Source organism: Chamaea fasciata, unplaced genomic scaffold, assembly GCF_029207755.1.
Source record: "Chamaea fasciata isolate MVZ Bird 193981 ecotype frontalis unplaced genomic scaffold, bChaFas1.0.hap1 SCAF_2, whole genome shotgun sequence".
Taxonomy (NCBI): Eukaryota; Metazoa; Chordata; class Aves; order Passeriformes; family Sylviidae; genus Chamaea; species Chamaea fasciata.
In genome coordinates this window covers 59772124-59798017 of record NW_027094087.1, presented here as the reverse complement: position 1 = coordinate 59798017, position 25894 = coordinate 59772124, and the positions used below count along the sequence as shown (strand labels likewise).

The following is a 25894-nucleotide window of genomic DNA, read 5'->3' as shown; positions in this document are numbered from 1 at the left end:
CTCTATTTTGTTGTGAAATGCCCTGCTCAATTTCAAGTCCCATTATCCTTATTTATCTATTCTTAAGTAAGAATTTTACCACACCTGTTGAATGCTATTTTATGCAGTATGAGAACAGAAGATCTGCTTACAGTTGGCACTGAGCTAATAATGTCCAAAGTGTACATTTTAAGTATTATACTTGATGTCCAGGCTGGAAGCAGTCAGTGAACCAAGGTGCAACAGTTGATTTTCAACATAGTTTAATCTGAAAGACATCCTGATTATGTGCTCTGCTCTATGATGAAAACCAGTTAGTGGAAATGATTTCTTATTTCACATCAAGATTTTTTACCTGAACTAAAATGCAAATGGTGTGTTTACTTTGATGAGACATCATCATGTGGCTGCACAGCTATGCAGGCATTTCTGAAATGGTCTAGTGACATAAAATGTTAACTCTACCTGGTTTTATTTTCTTCTACTGTCACAGTAAAACCTATAAAATAGATTGTAAATTCCATCCTTTCTGCTTCTATATGAAACCCTTTGGATAAGACAGCTTTCAGTTTCACTTTACACTGAAAATGGATGGAGTGTCACCATTATCCTTTACGCTGAGTCTCTTGGGATAATCAGTGCCTTATCACGTATGAATGCTGCACTGCCAGAGGAATTTTCACATTGGTAGACTAGATCTGTGTTGAGAAATACTCTGTAAAACCTTAGGTATCATTGTGGTTTGGAGGGGGATAATTTAAAGGCAAAAGTTTAAGGCCATGTTATGGAGCCTGCTACTTTGCAGGAGAAGTGCCAATGTTATTGCTTCTTTGTTGCATCAAGCAGTACTGATAGCTGCAAACAATGTGCTCCTTATTAAGAAAAAAAAAAAGGTAAAAACTTAGTCTAAAATTCTGGGAATCATAAAGAAATTTTTGTCTTGAGCCTTGCCTCAAGAAGGAAGAAGGCACATGAGGAAGGAGATCTTATGGAATTCATGAAACTCATAAGAAAACAGGTATAGAGAAAAATAAGCAGCTCATTGAATAATTTTTTAGTGTTTCTAGTGTGGATGTGGTAAACCACGTGCAGAGTATGTCTGGAGTGAAAAATCAGTGACCTAGTGTATAAGAAAATCAAAATTTCTGTTGCAAATACATGATCAGTGAATCATAGAAAAAGCCAAGATTTTTGCATATGATCTGCAGAAGCTGTTTTCCTGGGAGCATTCAGCTGCACCTAATGAACTGTATTAGGTTAGTAAACAGGAGTGTAGGGGGTATAAATATTGATATATATTAGTATATGCTATATTAAGTGTTTCATAGCTGAGACTTTTCCAGTACTGTTATTTTCCTGCAAATTTATAATAGGTTCTTATTGATGTCAGCTTTCAAATATTTGCACCAGAAAATGAGATTTGTCTTGTTTTGGTACATCCGGAGTTATACAAAATTTGTGAACTACTTTCATTCCTTTGCAACTACTGAGTCATAAACTTGGATTAGTTTTATAGGATTTGGTATATGAGTTGACAGATGTGATATATGATGACACTTTATCTTTTATTGCTTACACATACTAGTTATTTGGAAAGGATGGGGGCAGTTTCTATTAGCCACAAGATGGGATTTCAGTTGCTTACCCAAGTGTCTCTCATTCGTTCATTTATTTGCTATCAGTTATAGCAGATATATTGCTTCTTCAAGCCTGTCACACCAATAAATCATTTCAGAGTGTATGCATTTGTACAGTGCCAAAGAGTACCATGAATTTTAAAGGAAATCTTCTATTTTTCTTTTCAATCAGATGAGCAACGTGAAGAGACTACGGCCACGGCTCAGTGCTATTCTTTTTAAGCTTCAGTTTGAGGAGCAGGTGAACAACATCAAACCTGACATCATGGCTGTCAGTGCTGCCTGTGAAGAGATAAAGAAGAGTAAAAGCTTTAGCAAGCTGCTGGAACTAGTATTGTTAATGGGAAACTACATGAATGCAGGTTCTCGGAATGCACAGACCTTTGGATATAATCTCAGCTCTCTATGTAAAGTGAGTTTTGAAAGGTCCATGTGGAGTGTTAGATTCACTTTTTTTTTGTTTTTAGTATGCTACATAAATACTCTGGTTTTGAGGCTTTTCCTCTAATTAATTATTTGCTTACTATTTTTTCCTTATTATTGACATTCGTTGATAGTTTGAATGCTACAGCTAATTTGTGAATAGTCATCTTAAAACTGGTTTGCATTTAATCACTTTTAAGTGATTCTGTTTTGACGGAATAATAAAAAACCCAAGCTAAGTAAGATTATGTAAGGACTTGATCACTGTGATCATAGTAGTTTTGTAGTTTTAACGTGTCTTTGTATTTCCGAGACATCTATCACATTTTAGTGTGTTTTAATATGGTTATGTCTTCTTTTGGACATGAATTTACTGCTTATGTGATTCTCTTCTTATGTTGCTCAGTTTAATCAGTTTCTTTCTTCTTCTAATTTTCACTCTTTCAACTTTTGTATAAGGTATATACAAGAAGGTGTCTATACTTTTTTGGATGTTAATTTATAATCCATTCTAATGCTAATTACCTTCCCCATATTTAGTGTTGTTATTTTTTTCCTGTGCTCTCTGAGAGCATACTGAACAATCTTCAGAGTGCACATATAGTTCTTACAAGGAAGGAATTATTTGAAACTTTGTATGTACTCTTTCTGTTTCTTTATCTTTTTGCATGAGAGAAAACACAATATGTTAACTTCTACGTTCATAAAACTAATCACCCTTATTCTGCCATATTTCAGAAGAATTCTTTCACTGAGTGTTGAATGTGATACCTATGACATAAATATTCATAAAGAATAAGTTACACTTTCCCTAGTCTAAAGTAAGCATTAAGCATAAGTCATCCACCTAGAGTTAATACCTTGCAGATGAAGTGATTGAGTTAAAAATACAACTTGTCGAGAAACATATTTAGAAGGAAGATACTAAAGGTTCTTTCTCCAGTTAGCTGCATTTACTTAAGCATGATTTTACAAAAAATCTATCCTAGGTCTGGTTATATTATCTGTATTTTTAATGCACAGGAGAAAAAATATATTTGTAAAAACAATGTGAAGGTAATTGAGATAAACACTTTGCAGAGCAGGATCAAAAGTCAGAATTTATCTTGGAGAAATAATTTAAGATCTAGAATATGAAGATTTTGAAGATAGCAGTGGAGTACTAGATATAGGAGAGAGAATTGATGTATATAGATAATGAAAGTATGGAATGAATGATTTTATTAGTTCTTCATCAGAGAGCAGCCATAAGTAATCTCAGAAGAGAGATATGATATTGATATACTAATACTCAATCATTCATTAAATACTGATGTATTGAAATTATATGCATATTTATTACACAGGTTCATATTTATAGCTAACTTTTGTTATGTATCACAGTGTATTACATGTATCACAGTGTCACTTTGTAGAATTTTTTTGTGGTGCTATTGAGATATCTTTCACTGAGATTCCCAATACAACAGAAGTAACATATTTTATAACATCACAAACAGTAAAAATCCTAGAATATATTTTTGGGTTTTCATATATAGGTGTTCCATTTCCTGTTCATTTGGAAAACTGTGTTTCACATTGTTGTTAATCCACTTTCCTGAAGGAAAACATGCATGCTCTGGGAGAGTATATTTCAGCATAGTAGCATTTTGATCTTTGAAAATAAACAAGACGTTTTAGAGTTAATTATGAAATATCAATACTGTGTTAAGGGCTTTGTGCCTTGATATTCAGATGGACAAGTTTTTGTGCAATTGTGGCAGCCCTTTTTATACTCATGTTTACTTTGTGCCTACATGCTTGTATACTTTTCCAGCTAAATTTTTGTGTATAAATAGTTCTTAAGTAGTGAAGAAACACTTCTGTATGTCATGTCATTTTCTATTTATAGAAATGTCTTTGATTTAAAAGAATGTCTCAGCTGAAAAACTACAACAGAATTGTTTGTCAGTTTTTAGTGTTTTTACACAACTAGCTTCAAATTTTAAAATGGCCAGGCTTGAAAATAATTTCATATGTATAAAGATTCCAAAGAGAAAGGTTTATGCTTAAGAATTCTTGAAGACAGCATTTTTAAACAATGAGACCTATGAACTCTTATTTACTGTATTGAGAATTGATATCAAGAACTTGTGCACATTGAGGTTGTGTAGCTTCCACTACATAAATATTTTTAGGCTAGAGTTAATTTCGACATAAAGAAGTAAATCATGTAATGCAGTGGATACGTGCATTATGTATAGTTAGATTTTGCTGATTTAACTTTGATTTTTCTTTTTTATACTTTCATGTGCTTACTCACAGTTTTGTAAATATTCCTGTATTGTTAAAATAATTACATTTTTAAAAGAAATATGTGTACTGTTTTTGAATACTGAACACAAATATTGTGTAGAATGAAAAAGTACTTACTGTGACCTTTCTAGGGATTTTTAGCAAGGGAAAAAATGAAACAACCCATTGCTGTCTTAAAAAGAAATGTACTATAACAGTTTGTTCTTTCCTTTTTTGGATTAATAATTACTGATATCTATCAATTATTAAAATGGCCAGAAATAAAATTTTTCTCAGTGTTTTTTCATTTCTTTTTTTCCCCCACGCAGCTGAAGGACACAAAGTCGGCAGACCAGAAAACAACATTGCTCCATTTTCTTGTAGAAGTGTGTGAAGAAAGCTATCAGGATGTCCTGAATTTTGTTGAGGATTTTCAGCACTTGGATAAAGCTAGTAAAGGTTTGTGTAACTAAAAGTTTTGGATTTTGACACATTACAGTGTCTTGTGTATAAGATGATACTTATTTTTTACTAACAATATTTAAAGAATAGATACTAATAGTCAATATCACAGATCGGTAATTTGAGCTGCTATGAATGGTCTTGAAGATACTTATTGTTTGGTCTTCTAACATTTACTACAGAACTTCCCATTATATTTCTTCTAACATATCTTGTAGAACCATTTTTTATACTGGATTTCCTTTAAAAGTTCTTTTCTGTTACCAGATCTTAATTCCAATCTTTGACCTTTTATACAATAAGTGTTATCACTCACCATCTTCTAATTCAAACATGTAGAAAGGCTGTCATGGCATCACTTTATTTTATTTTTTTCAAAACATGGATCAGTTTTGTCTTCCCTGCATGTATCTTTTTCATGCAACAGTAACACTGGACATCTGGAAAAAAAATTAGTTTCATCAGGCAACATATAATATGGGAAATCTCTGTATAAGCACCAGTGGAATTTTTTGAAATTAATTTCTTAATTAGAAGTGCCTTTTCCACATTTTATCAGTTTAATTTAAACAGACGAAGCATAGAGGTAGAAATTGATGCTACCTTTGCACTGTCCTACACTGGCCGGAAAAAAAGATTGGATGGGCTCAGTTAAAAAAAAATTACTTTATGTCAATTTGGAAAATATCAGTTTATCTATAGTGCTTTGTAGAATGTCGCTCTCATGCCTCAGTCAGTCTCCCTGCCACAAATTACAGCTTTGCAAAACATGCCTCTGATAGAGCACTTGAGATAGTGGTCACTTACATAGAGTTCATTTTCTGGTTGTTAAAATTTCTAGTTTTACTTGGTGTATTATAACTCCAGAAAAGTTTAATTATTTTTAAATAGCTGTCAAATGCTTCAAGCCCTTCACCTAACTCTTTATACTTGTTACAGAAACAGTTTCTGCTTTTCATTAATTTGGTGTGTTTGGCATTGTTTTTGGTGCTAAATGGTTCCTTTTTTTTTTTTTCCATCACTAATATGTTATTGTGTGTATTGTGGTTGAGGTTTTTTTATTCTTATTAGAAGGCAGTATTTACAGTGTAGACAATAATCTTATATGACACTGCTGACTGTTTTCTGGAAGAATTCTGAGATCTAAATCACTGACCATTCAAAGAGTAGCCAGTAAAATTATCAGTTTGCCCAAGCTTTCTGTTCTGTTCCAGGCATCTGGTAATGATAGTTGAGTCTTTGATCTCACTCAGTATGAAGTAGGATGGAAATCAATGATCATGTTTTCAAGTTTATATATTGAATTTACTACAGTGTATTATGAGATGTATTTTGTATTTCAGTTTTAGTGTTGGGATGCAAATCCCTCTGGGCCCCATTCATACAGGCTCAGAAATATTCAGAAATGTGAGGTCTGAATTAAAACCTTCAGAGAAACTAAAGTATATAAATCCACACAGACATGAGGTGGAAATATAAGTTTAATTTTAAGTATGTAGAGAATATTTTAAGTGCCTTAAGTAAATAAGAGACTGTATTAGTTAGTAAGAGAACTAACTAATCTAAAGCCTAGTTTAAAGTTCAGTAGCATCACCTTTTACAAAGTTAACTAGGTCCTAGACATAATGAAATCATAATGTAGCATTGTGGGCATTCCTAGATAGAACAGATAGAACTATGTACATAGAATTTGTGTAAGAAATTACTACCACTTCTACACATCAATGTTAAGTCCCGATAGGTCCAAGGAGACAGTAGTAGTATAATGGTTTTAGCTGATTAGGTAAAAATAGAATAAAAATGCACTGCTTTGAGAGTGGGGAGATCTCAGATGGAGATCATGGATGGTTGCTGCTGCTGCTGCTGAGAAGACTGCTTCTGCTTGAGACATGGGGGATTTATGCCACACAACTTTGCTATTATAATAGCATGAACTGTTATACTTTGAACTCTGCCTTCATGAGACTGATTCAGCCATGCAATAAATTACTTTTACAACAACCCAGCTTCTTTAGTCTTCTATGAAGACCTCCCCTAAACTCGGCATTTTACTGTATGAAAAAGAGGCTTAGTATATCTTTGACAGATTCATGTATCAGTGTGTTTGTTTGTACTTGTTTCCCTACCTGTAAAACTCCATTCTGTTTTTGAAAGACTCCTGCTGCACTGGAATTTTGGAAAACCCAGAAGATCATAAAAACTCATGGAGTTTTTTAAAACCTTTTAGTACTTCTGCAAAAATACATTTTTATGAAGCAAGTTGATTTAATATGCAGAACTTTTGTAGAGTAAATTTTTAATGAAGTGGCTATTTTTGTTTGAGCTTAGCAGAAGGTCAGTTAAAAAGAACGTCTGTGAATCTCTTCAGTCACATCCACTGTAATGGTCTCATGTATTACTGATATGCTGATGAAGTCTAACAAGTTGACCAGGAGAGCTGGGAAATCATAGCAGATATTACAGCAGATATTACAAGCCATCATTATGGCTATCAGGAACAGTGAAAGAGGGGAAGTAATCAAGTCTTTTATATAGGCCAATATGCATATTCCAGAAAAAAGTACTTGTGGTAGAACAGAACTTTGGTACTGAGAGCTTAGAGGATTTCCTCCATTCTAAGGTATTGTAATTTAGAGTTTAGTAGAAATAATCCATCCTGATTTGCATTTCTGGGAGGCAATTCACACTTCCAGTAAACCGGGAAAACCACTGAATCCAAATGGTACGTCTAAGGGTTACAGGCTGCTGGTAGCATAGAAGGGAGGAAGTCAGCCTTGGTTTTTCCTGTCATCCAGTAGAAGGGTTCTATTCACACATATGCTGGTTTGTTCCTCAGAGTTGTTGGGTGAAGAGACAGCATCGCTCTTTTCTGCTTTTGTGTCATATTAATATATTGTTCAATTTCCCCCTGAACCATAGAGGTAGTGTTTTGTTCCAGTACTTGTTTTTAAATCCTCTTCTCTAGCTTTTGTCCTGGCAAAGGTTAGGGCCTTGTAGGTGATGGAATTAAAGTCCCTTTATGGTTTTACTGAACTTTGTTTTCTGAAGTAATTTTAAAAAGTAATTTCCAAGAATAAATCAATGAAGTTGGATAAGAATATTCTTTTCTCCTATACCTTTGTTGCAAGCTGGTTTTTATTGAGCTTGTTTTATTAGCTGTCTGCATATTCATGTCTTCAGATACAATAATTTCACATTTTTTATCAGGCATAAAGTGTTATTTGCAGGTATCATTTAAATTATAAATCAAAACAATGTGGTAGAAAGATGTATATATGCCTTTTGAACAGTATTAACAGAAAACTCTAAGTTGAACATATGTTTTTATACATAAAAATGGAGCTATACTATGCACTTATTCGTTTTGGCTTGATCATCTTCAAGAATTGTTGAGTCTTCTACATGTTTCTCAAAACAAGTTACTTAAAGGATGCTTTTTTTTAGAATCCTTCCTTGATATGACTGTCCTTGTATCAGCCAGCCTATTTGTAGCATGTCTTGTGTCTTTTTTGTTTTATATTTGCTCGTTCTTAAAACTTCTCTTTCAAATTATTTCTTATTCAAAATAGTGAACATTAGAGCATTACAATGTTCAGCAACTCATTTTCTTTTTATACTTTTCAGAGGAAACATTCATGCTTCTTTAATTTCATTAAACATTGCCCAGTGATTGTACAGTAAGCTGTTAAAATAGCTTGTAAGACTTCAAGAGCAGTGACAAGTGACTGCCCCAAGTTAATGGTGAAGCTAACATATTTTATAGTATTTTATAAATTATTAAATGTTCACAGTATGTAAATTAATTGTTGCAGGAAAGGTATTTTTTCAAATCTAACTTTGAGAGGCAAACAGTAAGTGTAAGTAAGTAAACCTGTGCAATTGAAGTTTGCTTCAGGGTATTTAAGGTATTTAATTTGTGGGTTTGGATTTTTTCCATTTTATGCTAAAGTTTTAGTTTTTACTTTTGTAATACTAGCAGTAAATTTAATTCACTGTTGCAGTACATAAATTAAGGATACCTTTTTACTTTGAAGTATAACAAATCCTGTTTTCTAAGTGCTGTTAGATCAGCAAGAGGAACTTTCATTGCAGTTAATGAGCTTACAGATATGACAGTTCCTGAAGATATATATAATTAAAGCTGTCTTTTCTTTTAAACATAATGACTTTCCTGCTTTTCTGTTAGTATTCCAGACAAGAATTATTTTGGTAATTTGGTACAATTTACTAATTTCTTATTTTATGGTATTATGAAGATTTATATTGCATTTATGCAGGCTGCTGTTTTACTTGATTGACTCTAATTTACACAGACTTTACAGGTAACAGTGTATCAGGTCTTTCATATTGTAATAACACTATAAAGCTACAGATTTTCATTTCTGTAAAAGACATTAACTCATCACAGCTTTACAAGTAATGTATCCATTTTCTCTTTTTTGAATCTTCATTTTTTTTTACAGATAATTAATTTCATTTCAAAACACAAAAGCAAGGAGCCAAATTGAAAATGTGAAGTTTAAACTATATTAATGAAAAATAGGACACCCCCACCTATAAAGCTTAAAAATGTTAGGGCAACATGAGAGAAAAATATTAATATATATGCCATAAGAATTCTGTATATCATGAGGAAAGGTGTTTTTCTTATTAGAGAATTTCTAAGTTAGCGACAAATTTCTCAGTACTATTAAATATATTTATGCTAAACATTGCTTGAGTTTTGATTCGGGTCAAAAACTCACAGGCTCTTATTTTCAGGACATCAGGATTATATACTCTGTAGGGGAAAAATTAGTATATCTGCTGAAATACAAAAAAAAATCAAATGGGTCACGCAGAAATCAATTGCAAGAAGAACCTTAAAATGGTGGAAAAAGCAATTAAAAAAAAAGCTGAATGCATTGTGCAGATATACAGACCCTTGAAGGTGAGAAAGCTTAATTTTTATGAGTAGAAAGGTGCTGAAAGTGCATTTAGGTATACATGTAGACTTGTGTATCTTGCTACCTCTATACCTCAGGGAGTTAGATATTAGAATGACGATATTGGGTAAAAGACTGATAAATGTGGTCACTTTTAAACTTTTATTTTTAACTCTACTAGGCTGATATTCATTGCCATTCCATGCTAATAGTTAATTTTGAAACATTATTAACCACTCTCACGGCATATTCAAAATAGTTAGTTATTAACAATCATACCCTAAATTATCTGCAAGTATACAACATTCTGCAGTCAGATCAGCACTTTGTGGTCCCCAAGGAAGCAGGTGGTGAGGCTCAAGAACTCTTCAGCAAGAGAAGCTGCAACTGTTGCAAGGGTCTTCTTTCTGCTCCCTCCTCTGAATTGAATTTCTTCTTTTTTAAGATGGTTTTGTCTCTTGACAGATCTTGGTCCCCCAGTGTACCATATCACTGTGTCCTGTACAACACTGGGGGAGCTTGATCCCTGTGCTCGGGGCTTGTGCCATATCCTGTTACTTGGCCATTTTTTCCTGCTTGCCTTAGCAGATGCTTTCTTTCAGTAGCAGCTCAGTGATGAATAACTGACAATCAGTGAATTGTCATTCACGTGTGTTTCTGTTTTCAGCTGTTTCCCATATTAACAATTTCTGAGCTTAAACTGCACATTATAAAAAGAGATGTGTCAGACTGCATTTCTTCTAGGAGGCTCTTGAGGTTTAGAACAAGTCCACTAGGCCAGGATTCTTGTGGATGTAGTATAGGGCATAGTTGCTGTAAGATCTGAGGCCTAATACTACTGATGACAGTAATATTATTACCGGTGAATTGGGTACAAAAGTGCTTCCACATCGTTTACCAATTCCACTATGTTAGTGTGCTCATATTTGAATTCAAAATAGGAGACAAAAATCCTACCTAACTGCTTTTTTTCATGTGTGCAACTGAAGTCTGCTCTGGCTACAGAAGGGAAAGTCTGAGTGCTAAAGAGCCAGTGGCATTGTCAGAGCTTTGGGGGAAAAAAAGATCTCAAAAAGAGTGCTGTTGTATGCACACACAAAAAAGAAAGGGGAGGAAAAAGGCAAGAAAGCCAGAAAATGGCTGTAGAGACAAGGGAAATAATTCTTTTGTGGAGAAAAAAAAAAAAGCCTAAATATTGTATTTTCAATGTGACACTGAGTATATCCAGGTAGATCTTATGCTACTGTTAATGGCTATTTTAGACCTTTGCTGGTGTTTACAGAAACTCTCAATACTTTTCCTCTGCAATATTTCTTTGCTAGTTCTCTAAATCAACCTGAAAATATGGTGGGTTTTTTCTTGTTGGTTATTGGGGTTTTTGGCTATGTTTTGTCATTTAACTTTACTTTCAAATGTGGCATTTATAATATGATGACAATTTTAGAGAATTATTCAGTAAACTACCAGATTATCGCTTGGCAAAACTGATAGCATATTTTCAGAATTTTTTTTAATAACATGGTATAATTTTTTGTGTGAGGCTAGAGGTCAGTTCGTCACTGTCACTCTCTCAGAATAAAGAGGCCATAATAGCACAAGGGAAGCAAAATACCTGATGGCAAGAGGAGGAGCATCATGATTAGGAGATGGTAACATCCAAGCAGATTGTCATAGAGAGTGGGCACGTAAGATGTCTGAAATATCAGCTGTTGCAAAAAGTAGCAAAAGGTTTGCAGCAATAAAAATGAGAGCACATGCAATTATTGCTTCACTTCAGAGAATTATTTCTAATATTTAATATGAAGAGGTACAGTTTCAAAGCTTGATTAAATATTGGTTTTTTTCTTAGAAGAACAATGATTTGAGGATGGGAGACAGAGAAGCAAAAACACTCCACAGAAATTTTTTGAAAGAAAAAAAACCAAAGTACTGTATTCTCATACTGTAAATACCAGTTTCAAATTCTGCATCTTGAGATAACTAAGATAAAAATAGAAGTTTAGTTAGTTGATTTCTTAGCAAGTTTTGTTGTGGCTGTAGTAATGTTGTGCTACTATAGAATATTTAAGAAATGGAAAAAAGAATGTGTTGATCAATTTCATGTTTCTTTATCTGACTTTATTGATATGAAAGTTTATAGGGGAAAGAATTATCCAACACAGAGAGAGGTTAATGAGAGTAGCATAAAATAAAAATTAATTTATTGGTACCTTTGGTTATTAATTTTTTTTTCAATCCCATAAAATTTGTTTTGACTTCAGTAAAGCACTTGATATTATGTACAATGGGAGAATATTCATTAGAATAAAAAGTAGAAGAAACAAAATACTGTCTTAAAAGGAACATGGTCCAAAAAACCAGAAAAAATTGTGATATTGCATGAATGAGCATGTCTGACACAGGATTAGATAGTTTGCCAGATGAGAGGGGTATCAGGTTGTCATCACTGAGTGATCCTGAGGAAGCAGAATAAAAGAAATGAAAATCAATATAATGAAGTACAAGATCACACATCCTGATACTGTAATAAGGGCTTTGGTCAAGAAAAAAAGGATATTTTATTGTAGGTTCATCAGATAAGGTATTCCCAGCATAACTGGAGAAATTGTAATGCAAAAATTAAAAGGCTGGTGAGTCATCACATAAAACACCGTGCAGAATTATTTGAAAGCAGAAGCAGGTGAAGAGGCTTCTGGAATAATTGTGATAGTAGAAAACCAAATTCAGAAGAGGAAGCCCTAAGAATGATGTTGTTTTAACCGTGGAAAGCAGATGGTGGAAAATCTAATTATTGCTTTTAAAAATAGCAGGAGCCATTTTGGAAGAGGGATGTGAGAGCTTAGGAGTTGTGAGCGGGTCTAAGTAGGAGATTGTTTGGGCTCACATGCATTATATCCAGCAAACAACTTGGCTTTGTGGGCTTACTAACATTCAAAACCCCAGGGTTTGACTGTTTTTTAACCAACGTATGAGTTGTGCACTTCAGTTTGGCTTGGGTTTCTTTCTGAATCCTTCAAAGATTAGGTGTTAAAGTTAAGGAGGTTTTTTTCATTTTCTGCCATTCTTCTATGTGCCTTCAGATTTTATACCATGTCTTTCAGAGGCACACAAGAAAAAGTTGGCAATTATTTTATATGATCTTTTTTCGGAAGAGCTGGTTATATTTAGAGGTTTGATTTTTGTTTTTATCTGTTTTCACTAAATTGAAAGCTGCAAAGACAATAGTACCAAACTTAATAGCAGCATATTGTAAACTAGGCTTTATTTGAGGCTATCATCAGAAATACGGCCTTAAAGGAAAATATGTCTAATAATTATACACAGCTGAAATTAAAGGCACCCTGAAATCTTAAGTTCAAGAAAAACTTAAGATCATGACAGAGGAAAAAACCTCTTCAGGACAAAGTAGAGATAAAGATTCTTGATCAAATATGTAATTGTTCAATGTCAGAAAACCTGAAGTACTAGAGTGAAAAACTGGCTTTGCTGGAAGCAAGAGCTTGAAAATCTCTTATATAGCACCTGTTAATCAGCTCTACACACTGAGTTATTTTGCTGAGTTTCTCATCTCGGTAAAAGAGCGTAGCTGTTACTCAGCTGCTACCTGCAATTGGTGTAGAGGATTTTTTGGTGGGTTGGGCTTTTGTATTGTTTTTAAATCGGTTTTCCTTGCCAGCTCTCATAATTTTGTCATTACGTACTATATGTACTTTATGTATATGTCACATTAATTTGTACTATGAACTCTTTATGCAAGATAAACAGTCCTGTGAAGAGTCCAATCAAAAGTTAGATTAGGCACAAGTTGTATTCTGTGTTTCTTAGCATCTTTCTAGGTAAATCAGTGACGTAAAATGGTGTGTGTCTAACCCTCAGATGCTTCTCATGACAGCAGAAGTATGGCTTTCTATTAAAATCAAGTTTCTGTCTGAGGCCAGTGAAGACTGAAACATGGCTTAGACAACGTTGTCAGCTTCTAATTTTACCTATGTACCCCAAACAAAGCAGTTTTTTAACTACTGAAGCCAACTGACCTAACTGGTGATGATTGCGGCTTACCAGTTGCTGACTCAAAATGTGCAAGTCTAAAATACAATTAAAAAACTGTTTTTTCATGAACTAGAGGCTTTTAAAAATGATGATTATAAAGCAATTTATCATATTGCCATGGGTCATTGTATGGTTGTCCTAACCTTTCTCCTATGAATGGGATTGTAGCTGCTATGCAGCATTTTACTCTGGTCATTTGGAGACTCTGTCAGGCTTTTATCTGAGAAGGATGTGTTTATTCTATGTATTTTATGTTTTCTCTCACATAACTATTTGGTGGATGAAATTATGGATCCTAGTAACATCATAGGGACACAGACTTTCTCCAAGGAAATTTTTTTTTAAGATGAAGATGATGGTAACTGTACCTTTACGGATATTTACAGTATTATGAATGAAATAAATAATTGAAAAGAAAAAGTCATTAGACTAGAATTCACAGTATGTTCTTACATCTTTATCTACTTCTCCTATCGAACTTAAACAAATATTAAGTTGACTTCATAAATTATCAAAAATAAGTTTTAACAGATGGCAATAATATAGATCTAAGATAGAATACATGCTAATTATTCTAATTATATCTAAGAATCTAATTATCCTTAGATTACCCTGGTCATCTTGATATTTCAATCAACTATTTACAGATCAAGCATTGAACTTTACGTGCATTGCTTCAAATGGATGAAAGTTTTATCTCTCTTTTCCTGGCAAAGAAAACTTACATTTTTCTTTATCCTTCTATAAATCCTTAATGTTTCAGCTCAACTCCTTTCTTTTTCCAAGTCCCTGTGTTGCTCTGTGGTACCCTCTCAAATGCTTGGCAAGCACTTTTGCTGCAACAAATTCTGCTGTGTTTTTTACCATACATAGTGTTTTTAAATTAGAGAATTGAGGTTTAGGTTTCATGCTTAGGTGTTTAATAGCCCCATTTTCTGTGTTTGAGAATCTTGTTTCCTTCATGATCTTTCATAAAAATATTTGTATTTATTGTTTTAACAGAATGAGATGGAGAAAGGCTTTATGGTTCTTAGAATATCATGGAAACTTATCCTTTGGTTAATCAGAAGAGACAGACTGGTATATGTATATCTCAGGTTACTTAAAACAGAGTGTTAATTGCAATGCAAAACCTTGGGCATAAAACCCCAAGAAAATACAACATTCAAACAGCATACATCTAGTGAGAATAAGGAATCTGCTTAAGTGGGGAGAGCTGAACATTGTAGTGTGACCTCTTCATCTTGCATTGTAATTTGTTAAGTGTACTTTTATTTCAGAAATAACAATGTAGTATGCTAACTTGGTTAAGGTTTTAACTCTTGCATTTTGAAGACAGTGGTTTTTGTTTAGTGTGTTAACAGAATGAATGTTTTGTGTTTTAGTCTCAGCAGAAAACCTGGAGAAGAGCCTCAAGCATATGGAGAGGCAACTTCAACAGCTTGAGAAGGATTTGCAGACTTTCCCAGTTCCTGAAGATAACCACGATAAGTTTGTAACAAAAATGTCAATATCCTTTAGAGCACTCTTATAAAACAAAACAAATCAAAAATCTCCAAGTAATTTAACTGCATTGCTTTAAATTTTAAATTTCTTTGCATAATTTCTGTCTAGTTTGTGGCATGTATTTTTGGAAAATATAACTTGTTTTTCCCCTCAAAAACTAAATACATGAGCAGTCCAATTAAAGAATTCATCTGAAGTGGAATGAATGAGGAAAAAAATGCCTACTGCCAGCTTTTACAACGGTGTATGAGTTTCTTAACTTAGTGAAGAGAAGTACAATAGGAATGTTAAGCACACTAGTGTTACATGGTATTTTTATGTTAGAGTCTCTTAGAAAAATATGTCTGTCACCCTGTATATCTTTGTTTTCTAGTGTATCCATTACCATTGTGAATGTTTTTATACATGCAACCACCAAAAACCACCAAGAACCAAAAAATTTCTATTACTTCAAAAATGAGATTCATAACCCATGAAAACTGTTTTCTGGTGTTATATTTGCCAAAATTCTTTTTCTCATTGTTTATTCCAAATCTTGCAGCCAACTTCACTGCCTGTCTTCCATAAGAACACCTTGTAACATGAAGAGAATTAATTAAATTGGAAAAAAACACATTCTTTCACTCAAACCTCTCTAGCAAATGTTGTTCATATATGCTTGGCACCAAGACAAATCTGGAAGCAGAAATATGAGCAGAGAGGTTGAAATTTGCTCTGCAGGCAAAGGTTGTTACCTAGCTGGAAGACTGCAGTGTTACAAAGACTGGGGGACTCAGGACACAGTCCTCTTGATTGGTCTTACGTGAACCATGGCGGGTGACCCCGAGGCCAAGTGGATCTACTGGTTTTTACTGTTTGAGGGCCAGGTCTGTCTTCACTAGATGCACTGCAACCCAGGTGTTTGCAACTCAGCTTCACGCCTTCTCAGGCCACTGGGGGTTATCTTAACCTTCTAGCAAGAGAAAAGTGGATAAATAAAGATGTAATTTATATACATTATATGCTGATTCCAAACATCTAAAATTCAAAAATAATTATGTAGGATGCCTCATTTCCCTTTGTGTTACTGACATTTTGGGCATTTATGAAAATTTCTGGCAGAAGTGAGTGGAATACTGTGATAGAAGTTATAAATGGTATTTAAGACAGAGTAAGTAGGCAGACCTTGTCAAAAGTAGCATAAACTTTTTTAGGGATTGAAATTCCGTCCCCATATATGAAGACCATTAGAGCAGTTTACTGATCATTTAAAAAGGATAGTGATCATCTGAGGAAATGCAAAGGAGGATCTACACTTCATCTTTTTCGGGCATCTCAAAATCTCTAATCCTGCCAGAGAAGACATGGATTATCAATGTCTGTCAAGAAGATAAGTCATAGCCATAAAGTGAAATTTGTTCTTTGCATCGGTTTTCCCTAGGGAGAACTTCAGTTGATCCTACTGTGTAATATTTTAAATGAAAGGATGATGTTAAATTAAGGAATCAGTAGAATTCTTTTTCTTAATATAAAATAAATAGCAGTAAATCCCCAGGAGTAAACAATGGTCACAAAACACTTGAAAAAAATTCAAAATTAACTCAAATATAAACTTAATGTACTACATGTTCTTACATGAACTAAGCTAGCTGAAGGCACAAAGGCATCATACAATTGAGGAAACGCAGAATAATTTGGGTTGGTAGGAGTCTCGAGGATCATCTGGTTTCAACTCCTCTGCTATAGGCAGGAACACCTTTCACTAGACCAGGTCAAAGCTGAAAAGAAACCCACAAGTTTTTTAGAAGGGCTACAAGGCAGATCTGCAAGTCAGGCTTCTCTACCAAGAAAACTGATGAAGACTAAATACAAAATGAACATGTATTAATTGGAGATAAAATGTGATGGAGGAGAGTCATTGTGTGTTTTGAAAAGAAGCCATCCTTTGCAGGTCTATTGCAGCATGCAGATAAAGGTCAGAAGTTGGTATAACATAACTGAACTTCCATCCATGTTTCAACAAGGTGTTTTAGCAAAGACTTATAAGAAAAGAAATTTCTTAGGTTAAAAAGCGGTTTGATTCCTTTTTTTTCTGTATTAATATCTTTGAAAAAGATCCTTATGTGAAAGGGAGATGCTGGCAGATGCTGACAAAGCAGCTAGTGACCTTCAGTGATTATAGACTAATAGATCTGAAGGCGAAACAGTGTATTAGAACAGTTGGCAACAAATCCAGTTGAGAACAAGCAGAAAACATAAACAACAAGATACTATAAAAATCAACAATACTCTTACTTCATTAGTTCTTCCATTACCCCTTCTCAAAAAGTGTAGTATATATCTACTTATGTGGCAGAGAATGGTGGCAATGAGCAGCAACTGGCAATAGGCTGTGCAGAAGGAATGTTTTAGTAGTGTAATACTATGATGGTGGAAAATCAAAAAATTTATACAGCCAGTAAAAATACTTGTAATTTTGTGTCCTATACAGAAGGAAAGAGTGGAATATATTCTTTGCGATATATATTCTTTGTATTTAAAAAACAATGGGTTCATCCCATGTGAAATACTGTCTAGCAGCTTAAAACATACTAACAGAAACGTTTTCATGGACAACAGACAAACTGAAAATGTGAATGAATTTCATATAAGGCTTAGATAGTTGGCTAAAGATTGTATGTCAGGAACTATTAAACACATTGACCCAGAGGCAGCTTTAGCTCGGAAGAATAACAAACAGACTGCTAGAAACTGAATACAGCATCACTTGAATTTTCATGCTATATTTGCCAAGTTTCCTTTCCTCCTTTTTTTCCCTATTTGTTGGGTACTGACTGCTGTCAGAAACAGGCAAAATAAATATTTGGTCTTAGAATAAATCAGTACAGGTAAACCCAACTGTTAAGATCTCATAATGACCTGAATATGCTGAAGTCAATAATACACATTTTATTTAACAGTAAATGGGGGTGGGTAGGGTGAAAGGAAGGGAGATATAAAGCAGGAGATAGTCCCCACAAGTGCATCCACTGGCATGCTGTTAGTCTTTCTTCACCTTGGGCTTCTTGGTGGTGGTGTGTCCTGAGATGGTTCAAAACTTTTCACTATTTATACATTTTAGCAAACAAATGAATTGATGCTCATTGGCTACACACGTTCTCTTACTGTTAGTCCTGTGCTCAGTCTTTGTTTGAGTCGGTGCATTTCTTGGTTCAGTGCATTGTGATCTTCCCCCGCCGGAATTATCTTCTACCCAGTTGGAGCTGATTTCAGCACAATTGCTGAGTTGGCTTTCCTTGCGGACCAGAAATTCTGCATTCTTTGTGTCCATTTTCAGTGATCTATTCTTCTCCCCCATCTTTGTTACCTTCCACTATGTCTGAGATAACATCCAAACAGTGGCTTAATTTATAGTCCCTAGGAGGCATATTTGGGGAGAGGCATCTTCAGTTGCCCATTTATCCCATAAATTGGGGTGATCTTTGTTTGACTAGTGGTATGTGTATTTGCAGTTGCTTCTTTACACAGATTTCCACGGTGGGAGTTGTCTGGATGTGTTAACCAAGATCTCACCTCTGCCAGGTTAGAAACATCCTGTTGTCTCGGTTTAGGAAGACAGGTATCTGCTAGGTAAAATTACAATCAGAGGCTCTTTGGCAAAGATTTGGGAAACAGGAATAGCAGTTCTTTACTAGTATGTAATACAAAGCAAACAAACACAAAAAAAAAACTCCCCCCCCCCTACCAAACAACTACAGCATTAATGACAAACGACAACAGCACCAAGAACCTTGAGGGCTTTGTTTCACAAAACTCAGGGCAGTTTGGTTTCGGTGTCTCTGCAGGATCCTCAGAGCACCAAGCTGGAACAGTGGAAAAGTCCCGGGCTGGTAGCTGGGATGACAGGGTGTCCCGGCAGGCAGGGGCAGGATGTCCCGGCAGCGCAGGGAGTGCAGGGTCACGCTGCAGCAAGAGGAGCAGCGCCGAAGAAGTTCGAAGGCGAGGCAGAAAGCGCCCAGCTTCTTCTCGGCGTGCTTTGCGGCGGCTGAGATCCTCGAGGAGCGGCCGACACGCGTCTCCCGAACCCGGAAGCAGAAAAGCACGCAGCTGCCTCAAGCTGTGTCTTTTACTTGCGTTATCTCCCCCTTCCACCTTTTGTCCATCTCTTTGTTTCAGCCAAGCACTCTCAAGTATCCAACACCCGGTCCCCTTGGCAACCCGTGGGGAAAAAATTCCCCAGAGAAAGAAGGAACAAACCCAACCCTCAACATTATCCACCCCGAATTTTTTTCCCATACAAACATATTACATTGAGTTTTAACTATTAAAAATACATATATATATATGCAAATATGGATGCAGCCACATTGTCATGGATAGTTTACTCTAAAACAAGGTTCTCTTGAGGTATGCATCGGGTCTCTTCATCTTTTTGCATCACCCACCAGGTGCAACCTGGTCTCTGAGCGAAGACAACCTTACAGATGGGATTGTCTTTACTGGAGGCAGGATTAATCTAAACAGTTTTTCTCAGCATACCTCTTATGTGTACTACTGGAACTTTATTTTTGTCTGTTTTTTGTAAGGGCTCAGATTGGGCAGGACTTGCTTGGTTGGTGGAACCTTGAGTGTTCACCAACCAGGTGGCTTTTGCTAAATTAGTATCTCAATTCTTAAAGGTTTCTTCACTTAGTGCTTTCAAGGTAGTTTTAAGCAGGCCATTGCACTGTTGAGGTGGCAACAGGTACTTGTTGTTCTTCTACCTTCAGGAGTCCCACTGCAGATGGGTTCTTTGATAGTCCCGGCAAGGTGTTCAACTGCTTAATGTTTTCTGTCTCCACAGCAGCTATTCTAAAAGCCCATCTGAGTCTTTTAGGGTCTTTATAATATCTATTCTTGAGGAAGTCTATGCCCAGAATACATGGAGCCTCTGGGCCGGTCACAATCGGAAGTTTCTGTCACTCCTTCCCGGTCAGGCTCACCTCGGCTTTAACCAGAGTCAGTTCTTGTGATCCCCCCGTCACCCCGGCAATGGAAATTGGTTCTGCCCCCACATGTCTTGATGGCATTAGAGTACACTGCGACCCAGTATCTACTAAAGCTTCATATTTTTGTGGCTCTGATGTGCCAGGCCATCGAATCTACACAGTCCAAAAAACCCGATTTTCCCGTGCCTCTTCCTGGCTAGAGGCAGGGCCCCTCTAGCACTGGTTATTATTCCCTTCTTGGACGTACATGGTAGAGGTTCCTTCGAGGGAATCTGACACAGCATTCCCACCTCCGTAATACCTGGCAGCTTGCTCATGGGAGGCTGAGGCTACCTTCATTCTAGTGGAACTCCCTCTGTTAGCGTTTCTCTCCTTGAGCTCACGTACCCGTGCTGCCAGGACAGAAGTAGGTTTCCCATGCCACGCTCCCATGTCCTCCCCATGGTCCCTCAGATAAAACCACAGGTCAGCTCGAGGGGTGTACCCTCTCTCTCTCGCTGGGGAATGTTGGGCTCTGATTCTGGGGCCTGTGACTCGCACCGGTGCTACATGGGAACTGTTCCTTTTCATCTCTTCTCTCATTTCTCTCATCTCCTCTTTGAGTTCCTTCACCACCGCAGAGACATGAGCCTGCATTGGGCCACTGATCATACTTTCATAATTTCTGAGCTTGTTGGCAACAGAACCCACTGTCTCTCGGTTATCTTCGGCATTAATTGTTGCGATGAATGTGGCGTATTGGGATGGTCCATGAGTTGCCAGATTCCACAACATGTGCCCTGTGCATTTAACTTTGTCGGGGTCATTATCATGCTGTCCGGTCCTCTCAAAAAGTACTTCCAATACTGCCACTTCTCTCAACTGTTGGATTCCTTCCTTAAGGGTCTTCTATCGCATTCTATTGTTGTGCTCTTGCATTCTGTCTCTGTGGACAAATCTCTCTCTCACACTCATTAGAAGTCGTTCCCAAAGGGGAAGGGGCCTTTGCTCTCTTACAAATACCTGATTTATACCTGAGTCCTGGGTCAAGGGTCCCAAATTCTTTGCTTCAGCACTATCCAGTTGCACACCTGTACTCATAAGGTCCCAGACTCAAAGTAGCCAGGCTGTATAAGCCTCACGTCCTCGTCGTGCAATATCTTTTTGCAGATTACGTAGACTTTCATATGTCAGGGACTCAGTGATGATCTCAACTTGTGGCTCTTCTGTGGGCTGTGAGGACCCTCCTTTTTTACCCTTAGTATCAGGATCTGACGATTTCACTTTACACTTCTTTGTTTCCACAGGGGCGACTGCTGCTGGCTGTGGTTGCCCTTGTGGTTCAGCTGGAACCTGGACAGTTGTAACATCTGTGGGTTCCACTGCTGCACCATCAGTCTCTGCCTTCTCGGGGCAGGGGGAGGGTTTTTCATGAGCTGGAGAAATGTACTCCTTCAGCATCTGGCCTATCTCATGTATCTCTTTTACCAGAGCCTCAACCCAATCCGGGTGGGTCTTTTCTGAGGCAGGCTGTGGGGCAGAGTCAGGCTCTGGGGTATCATCCCTATTCTGTGGGGTAGGTATCAGGGTGGTTATCCAGGTCAATCTTCCTTTATCTCTGAATGCTAAACAGAATACGCATATTAGCAGCACCAGCCATTGTATGATATCATTAGCATTCAGAGAGGATTTAAACCCTTCAAAAACTGGTGGGGCAGACCCAAAGAGATGGGTAAAGGGTTGGGAAAAAGAAACTTCCCCCGGTGTCATTTCCTCACAGTAGGTACCATTGTTAAAGTAACTCCAAAAACACACAGTTAGTGTACGATAGCTCTGAATCCATGTGCCTGCCTTCCAGAGGAAATTAAAAATCCATGAGTTCTTCACCTTATTAAGCCATAAAATAAACTGGATGACAGTCACAGTAGCCTTAGTTATAGGGCCCATGTTTAGATAAGGGCCTGCAAATGGAAGGAATACAGCCACAACCACATGCCACCCAAACCAGGCTAAGTTAGACCACATGATGCAGCCTAATGAGGTTTTTATATCCAACGCACACAAAAGAAAGTACTAGGTTAGTTAAGAACTGCTATTTCTCTTCCCTCTTCTTTTCTCAGTGCCCTCAAGCCCCACACTTGGGCGCCAAAATTTGTCTCGGTTTAGGAAGACAGGTATCTGCTAGGTAAAATTACAATCAGAGGCTCTTTGGCAAAGATTTGGGAAACAGGAATAGCAGTTCTTTACTAGTATGTAATACAAAGCAAACAAACACAAAAAAAAAACTCCCCCCCCCCTACCAAACAACTACAGCATTAATGACAAACGACAACAGCACCAAGAACCTTGAGGGCTTTGTTTCACAAAACTCAGGGCAGTTTGGTTTCGGTGTCTCTGCAGGATCCTCAGAGCACCAAGCTGGAACAGTGGAAAAGTCCCGGGCTGGTAGCTGGGATGACAGGGTGTCCCGGCAGGCAGGGGCAGGATGTCCCGGCAGCGCAGGGAGTGCAGGGTCACGCTGCAGCAAGAGGAGCAGCGCCGAAGAAGTTCGAAGGCGAGGCAGAAAGCGCCCAGCTTCTTCTCGGCGTGCTTTGCGGCGGCTGAGATCCTCGAGGAGCGGCCGACACGCGTCTCCCGAACCCGGAAGCAGAAAAGCACGCAGCTGCCTCAAGCTGTGTCTTTTACTTGCGTTATCTCCCCCTTCCACCTTTTGTCCATCTCTTTGTTTCAGCCAAGCACTCTCAAGTATCCAACACCCGGTCCCCTTGGCAACCCGTGGGGAAAAAATTCCCCAGAGAAAGAAGGAACAAACCCAACCCCCAACACCTGTCTCTCCCTTCTGTGCTCATGGCAACATCATTCTGTGGCCCAAAGTGTGTTTGAGACAGGCAGCTGAGCTCTTTAAGTCCTTACACCAGCCATACTACATATTTCATTGTATTAGAATATTTAAGTACAGTATTTTGAATAGTAAATATTATGAACAGAAGTAGTTTACCCTCACCTACTACCTGACCCAGCAGACAAACAGCAATTTCTAAACAGCATAGTTGCATGTGGTTTCTAGTCATGTCTGTGAACACACTAATTAAAGCAGCTCACTTTTAGAAAAACAGGAACTTCAATAAATTACGAAGCAGAAAAGGTTTGATGTAAAGGTTAGATAATCCTGCACAGCATGATGGAACCTGGACCTGTCTTTACTTTTATTCCTATGACAAGGAAATCTGATGATGTCTTGAAAACCATGCAGCTCATAAAAAGAAACCGGCAGGAAGTTTTTAAAGGGAAGGATAGTGCTTTGTGGAAAATAATTTTCCATTCTGAGTACAATTAAGCTCCATGGACAGGCAGGCCATTACATCCTGTCGCTAAATATCACAACCCAAAGCCCCCTAATGAACTGATTAGCATTCTTGTTTCTTTAAGAAGTCAGGGACATGCACAGTTGGTTCACTCTTTTATTGACAAAGTCTGTAATTATGAATATTTCTCCTATATATTAGATTGTGTTAATTTGTGAGCCATCGTGTGTATGCTAGCTGAAAAGAAATAGTTATTATCGCAGTTCTTCTGTTTCCTTTAATTAGGGAAGTCAAAGAATATTGAATTGATATTGATCTAACGTATTAAATCCATCGAGTGAAATGTTCCATAAAAAAGCACAGTGAACAAAATACACTTGTACATTCAAAATAAAAATTTAGTGGGTTTATGGAAAGTATTTAAATTGCATAGGAAAAGTTTAATTAAGTGATTTAGTCAACATGCTCTTTATCATTAAACTCCCGTCTTCTGATTTTCCAAGCAGCAGCTGAGAAAGTTTCAGCTTACTGATAAAAGTAGTGTTGATGGTGTTCTTTTACAGAAACTTATGGAACTAATACTTGAGAGACAATCATTTGATTGCTGCCTTTCAGCTAGGAAAAAAGTATTTTCTTTTGATCAATTAGCTGTTCCTTTGCCATTTAATTTGATTTGTTGACATTGCAGAAAGAGGAGGAAGAAACAGCATTTAAATGAGTCAGAGCCTCCACTACCAAATGAGGTAGAAGAAACCCATTTCAACTGCAGGGAAGGGACTACTTGCTGCCTCCAAACTATTGGTTACTTAATTGACCTCATAGTTTGAAGTTCCCCCCGTGCAACATAAATTGAATCCGTAAGATGTCCTTGCATACTAAGGACCTTGCAGATTACAGGACCTGAGCTCTTCAGGTAAAAAAAGGTTGTGTGTTGCTCTTTAGTAGAGGGTCAAGATGTTAAAACTGTGTGGACAGGTAATGAGATAGGGTTTTGGCAACCAATGCAGATTTAATTCAAGTCTATAATTCTTTTTAATATCTGGTCTGGACTTAAGGCACATATTATAGCTAGCACTGATTTTACTTGTAATATATGATACTTACACAGTGGATGCAGCCTTTCTGTGTGATACAACTACCTGCCAATTTGTTTTAGTTTTATAACATAGAGATAAGTAGGAGAGGATCAAAGAAAAGGTATTATTTGACAAGTATTCTTCAGAAGCTACTAATTTAAAAATCTAAACATTTCTATGTATTTCTTGAACTATTATATTCAGATGCAGAATTTTTCTGTTGAACTTTGATATGTGTATATAAAAAGAAGTCTCTGACACATATTTTTCAGACAATGGCAATTATTTTCCAAAATGTGGGAAATGCTTAACAGAGTCCTACAGCATTCACACCGCTAGTGCTTCGTAAAAAATCATTTGTTGAAATGGTTTGAAGTGACCTCAAAGTCTTTTTGCATCTGTCTTCAAAAGGTTTGCCATATTTTGTGGAGACTGTTGTCATCTAGTATATTGGTGGTCTCGGTTCCCTTTTGAAGATTCTGCAAAAATACAAGTGGTTAATATTGGAATCTTTTAAGGAACTGTTTGGTAGAGATTAATGTTATTCATTATCTTTTCTAGGGTTACAGCTGCTTTTACTTGACTTGATATGCTGCACTACATTAGTATTTTATATACTACAGTGCATTAAAATCAGTATAAACTTCAGACAAGCAATTCACTGTGAAAAGAGCTGCCAGAATATGCAAGACCAAACATACTGCAGTTAGTTTGCCCCAGATCTTGTCTCAGCCATGCAATGGTGTCCTGCTACATTAATTAGCAGAATGATCTGTAGTCCCGTGATTCCAAAAAGGCAGTCCATGAAGCAAAGCCACTTCAGAAAAAGTTAACAAATACCAAACTTCTTGATTTCGTTTTCTTCCCACCTGTGTTGCTGCGCAGCTGTACTGCTGTCTTCATTCATCCAAAACCAATGAATTGTGTAGTTGATACTGTGTATGTATCAACCTGTTCATAATAATTACAGTTGGGATTGCTGTACTCAGTAGTATTCCCTGTTGTTTCCAGTTTAGCTAGAGTTGGCTAACAAAAGCCATATTTAAGGAGAAAAGGAAGAGGAGTTATTAAAAATACCTAAATTGAAGCACAGTCTCAGTAGAATGGCAACAGCTTAGGGGTGGTGTATCCCATAATGCACCAGATGGAAAATAAAAATCTCAGGATTCATCGTTTCTGGCACTGAAATACTAGATAGCAAAACATCTTGCCAGAATACTGTATTTTGTGTTTAAAATTATGCATCAGATATTCAAGGGGAATCAGTTTTCAACAGTATAAAATTACCCAGCTTATATGGACTCTATTAAC

The 25894-nt window shown here is 36.7% G+C and overlaps 1 protein-coding gene across 1 annotated transcript in view; it reads left to right on the top strand.

Moving 5' to 3' along the window:
• Positions 1-25894, top strand: part of DIAPH3 (diaphanous related formin 3) — a 208593-nt gene that overhangs the window by 100854 nt on the left and 81845 nt on the right. The window contains exons 21-23 of the mRNA XM_066176252.1: positions 1789-2028; positions 4643-4772; positions 15136-15261. Of these exons, the coding sequence (XP_066032349.1) occupies positions 1789-2028; positions 4643-4772; positions 15136-15261 (496 nt within the window). The remainder of the gene's footprint in view (positions 1-1788; positions 2029-4642; positions 4773-15135; positions 15262-25894) is intronic.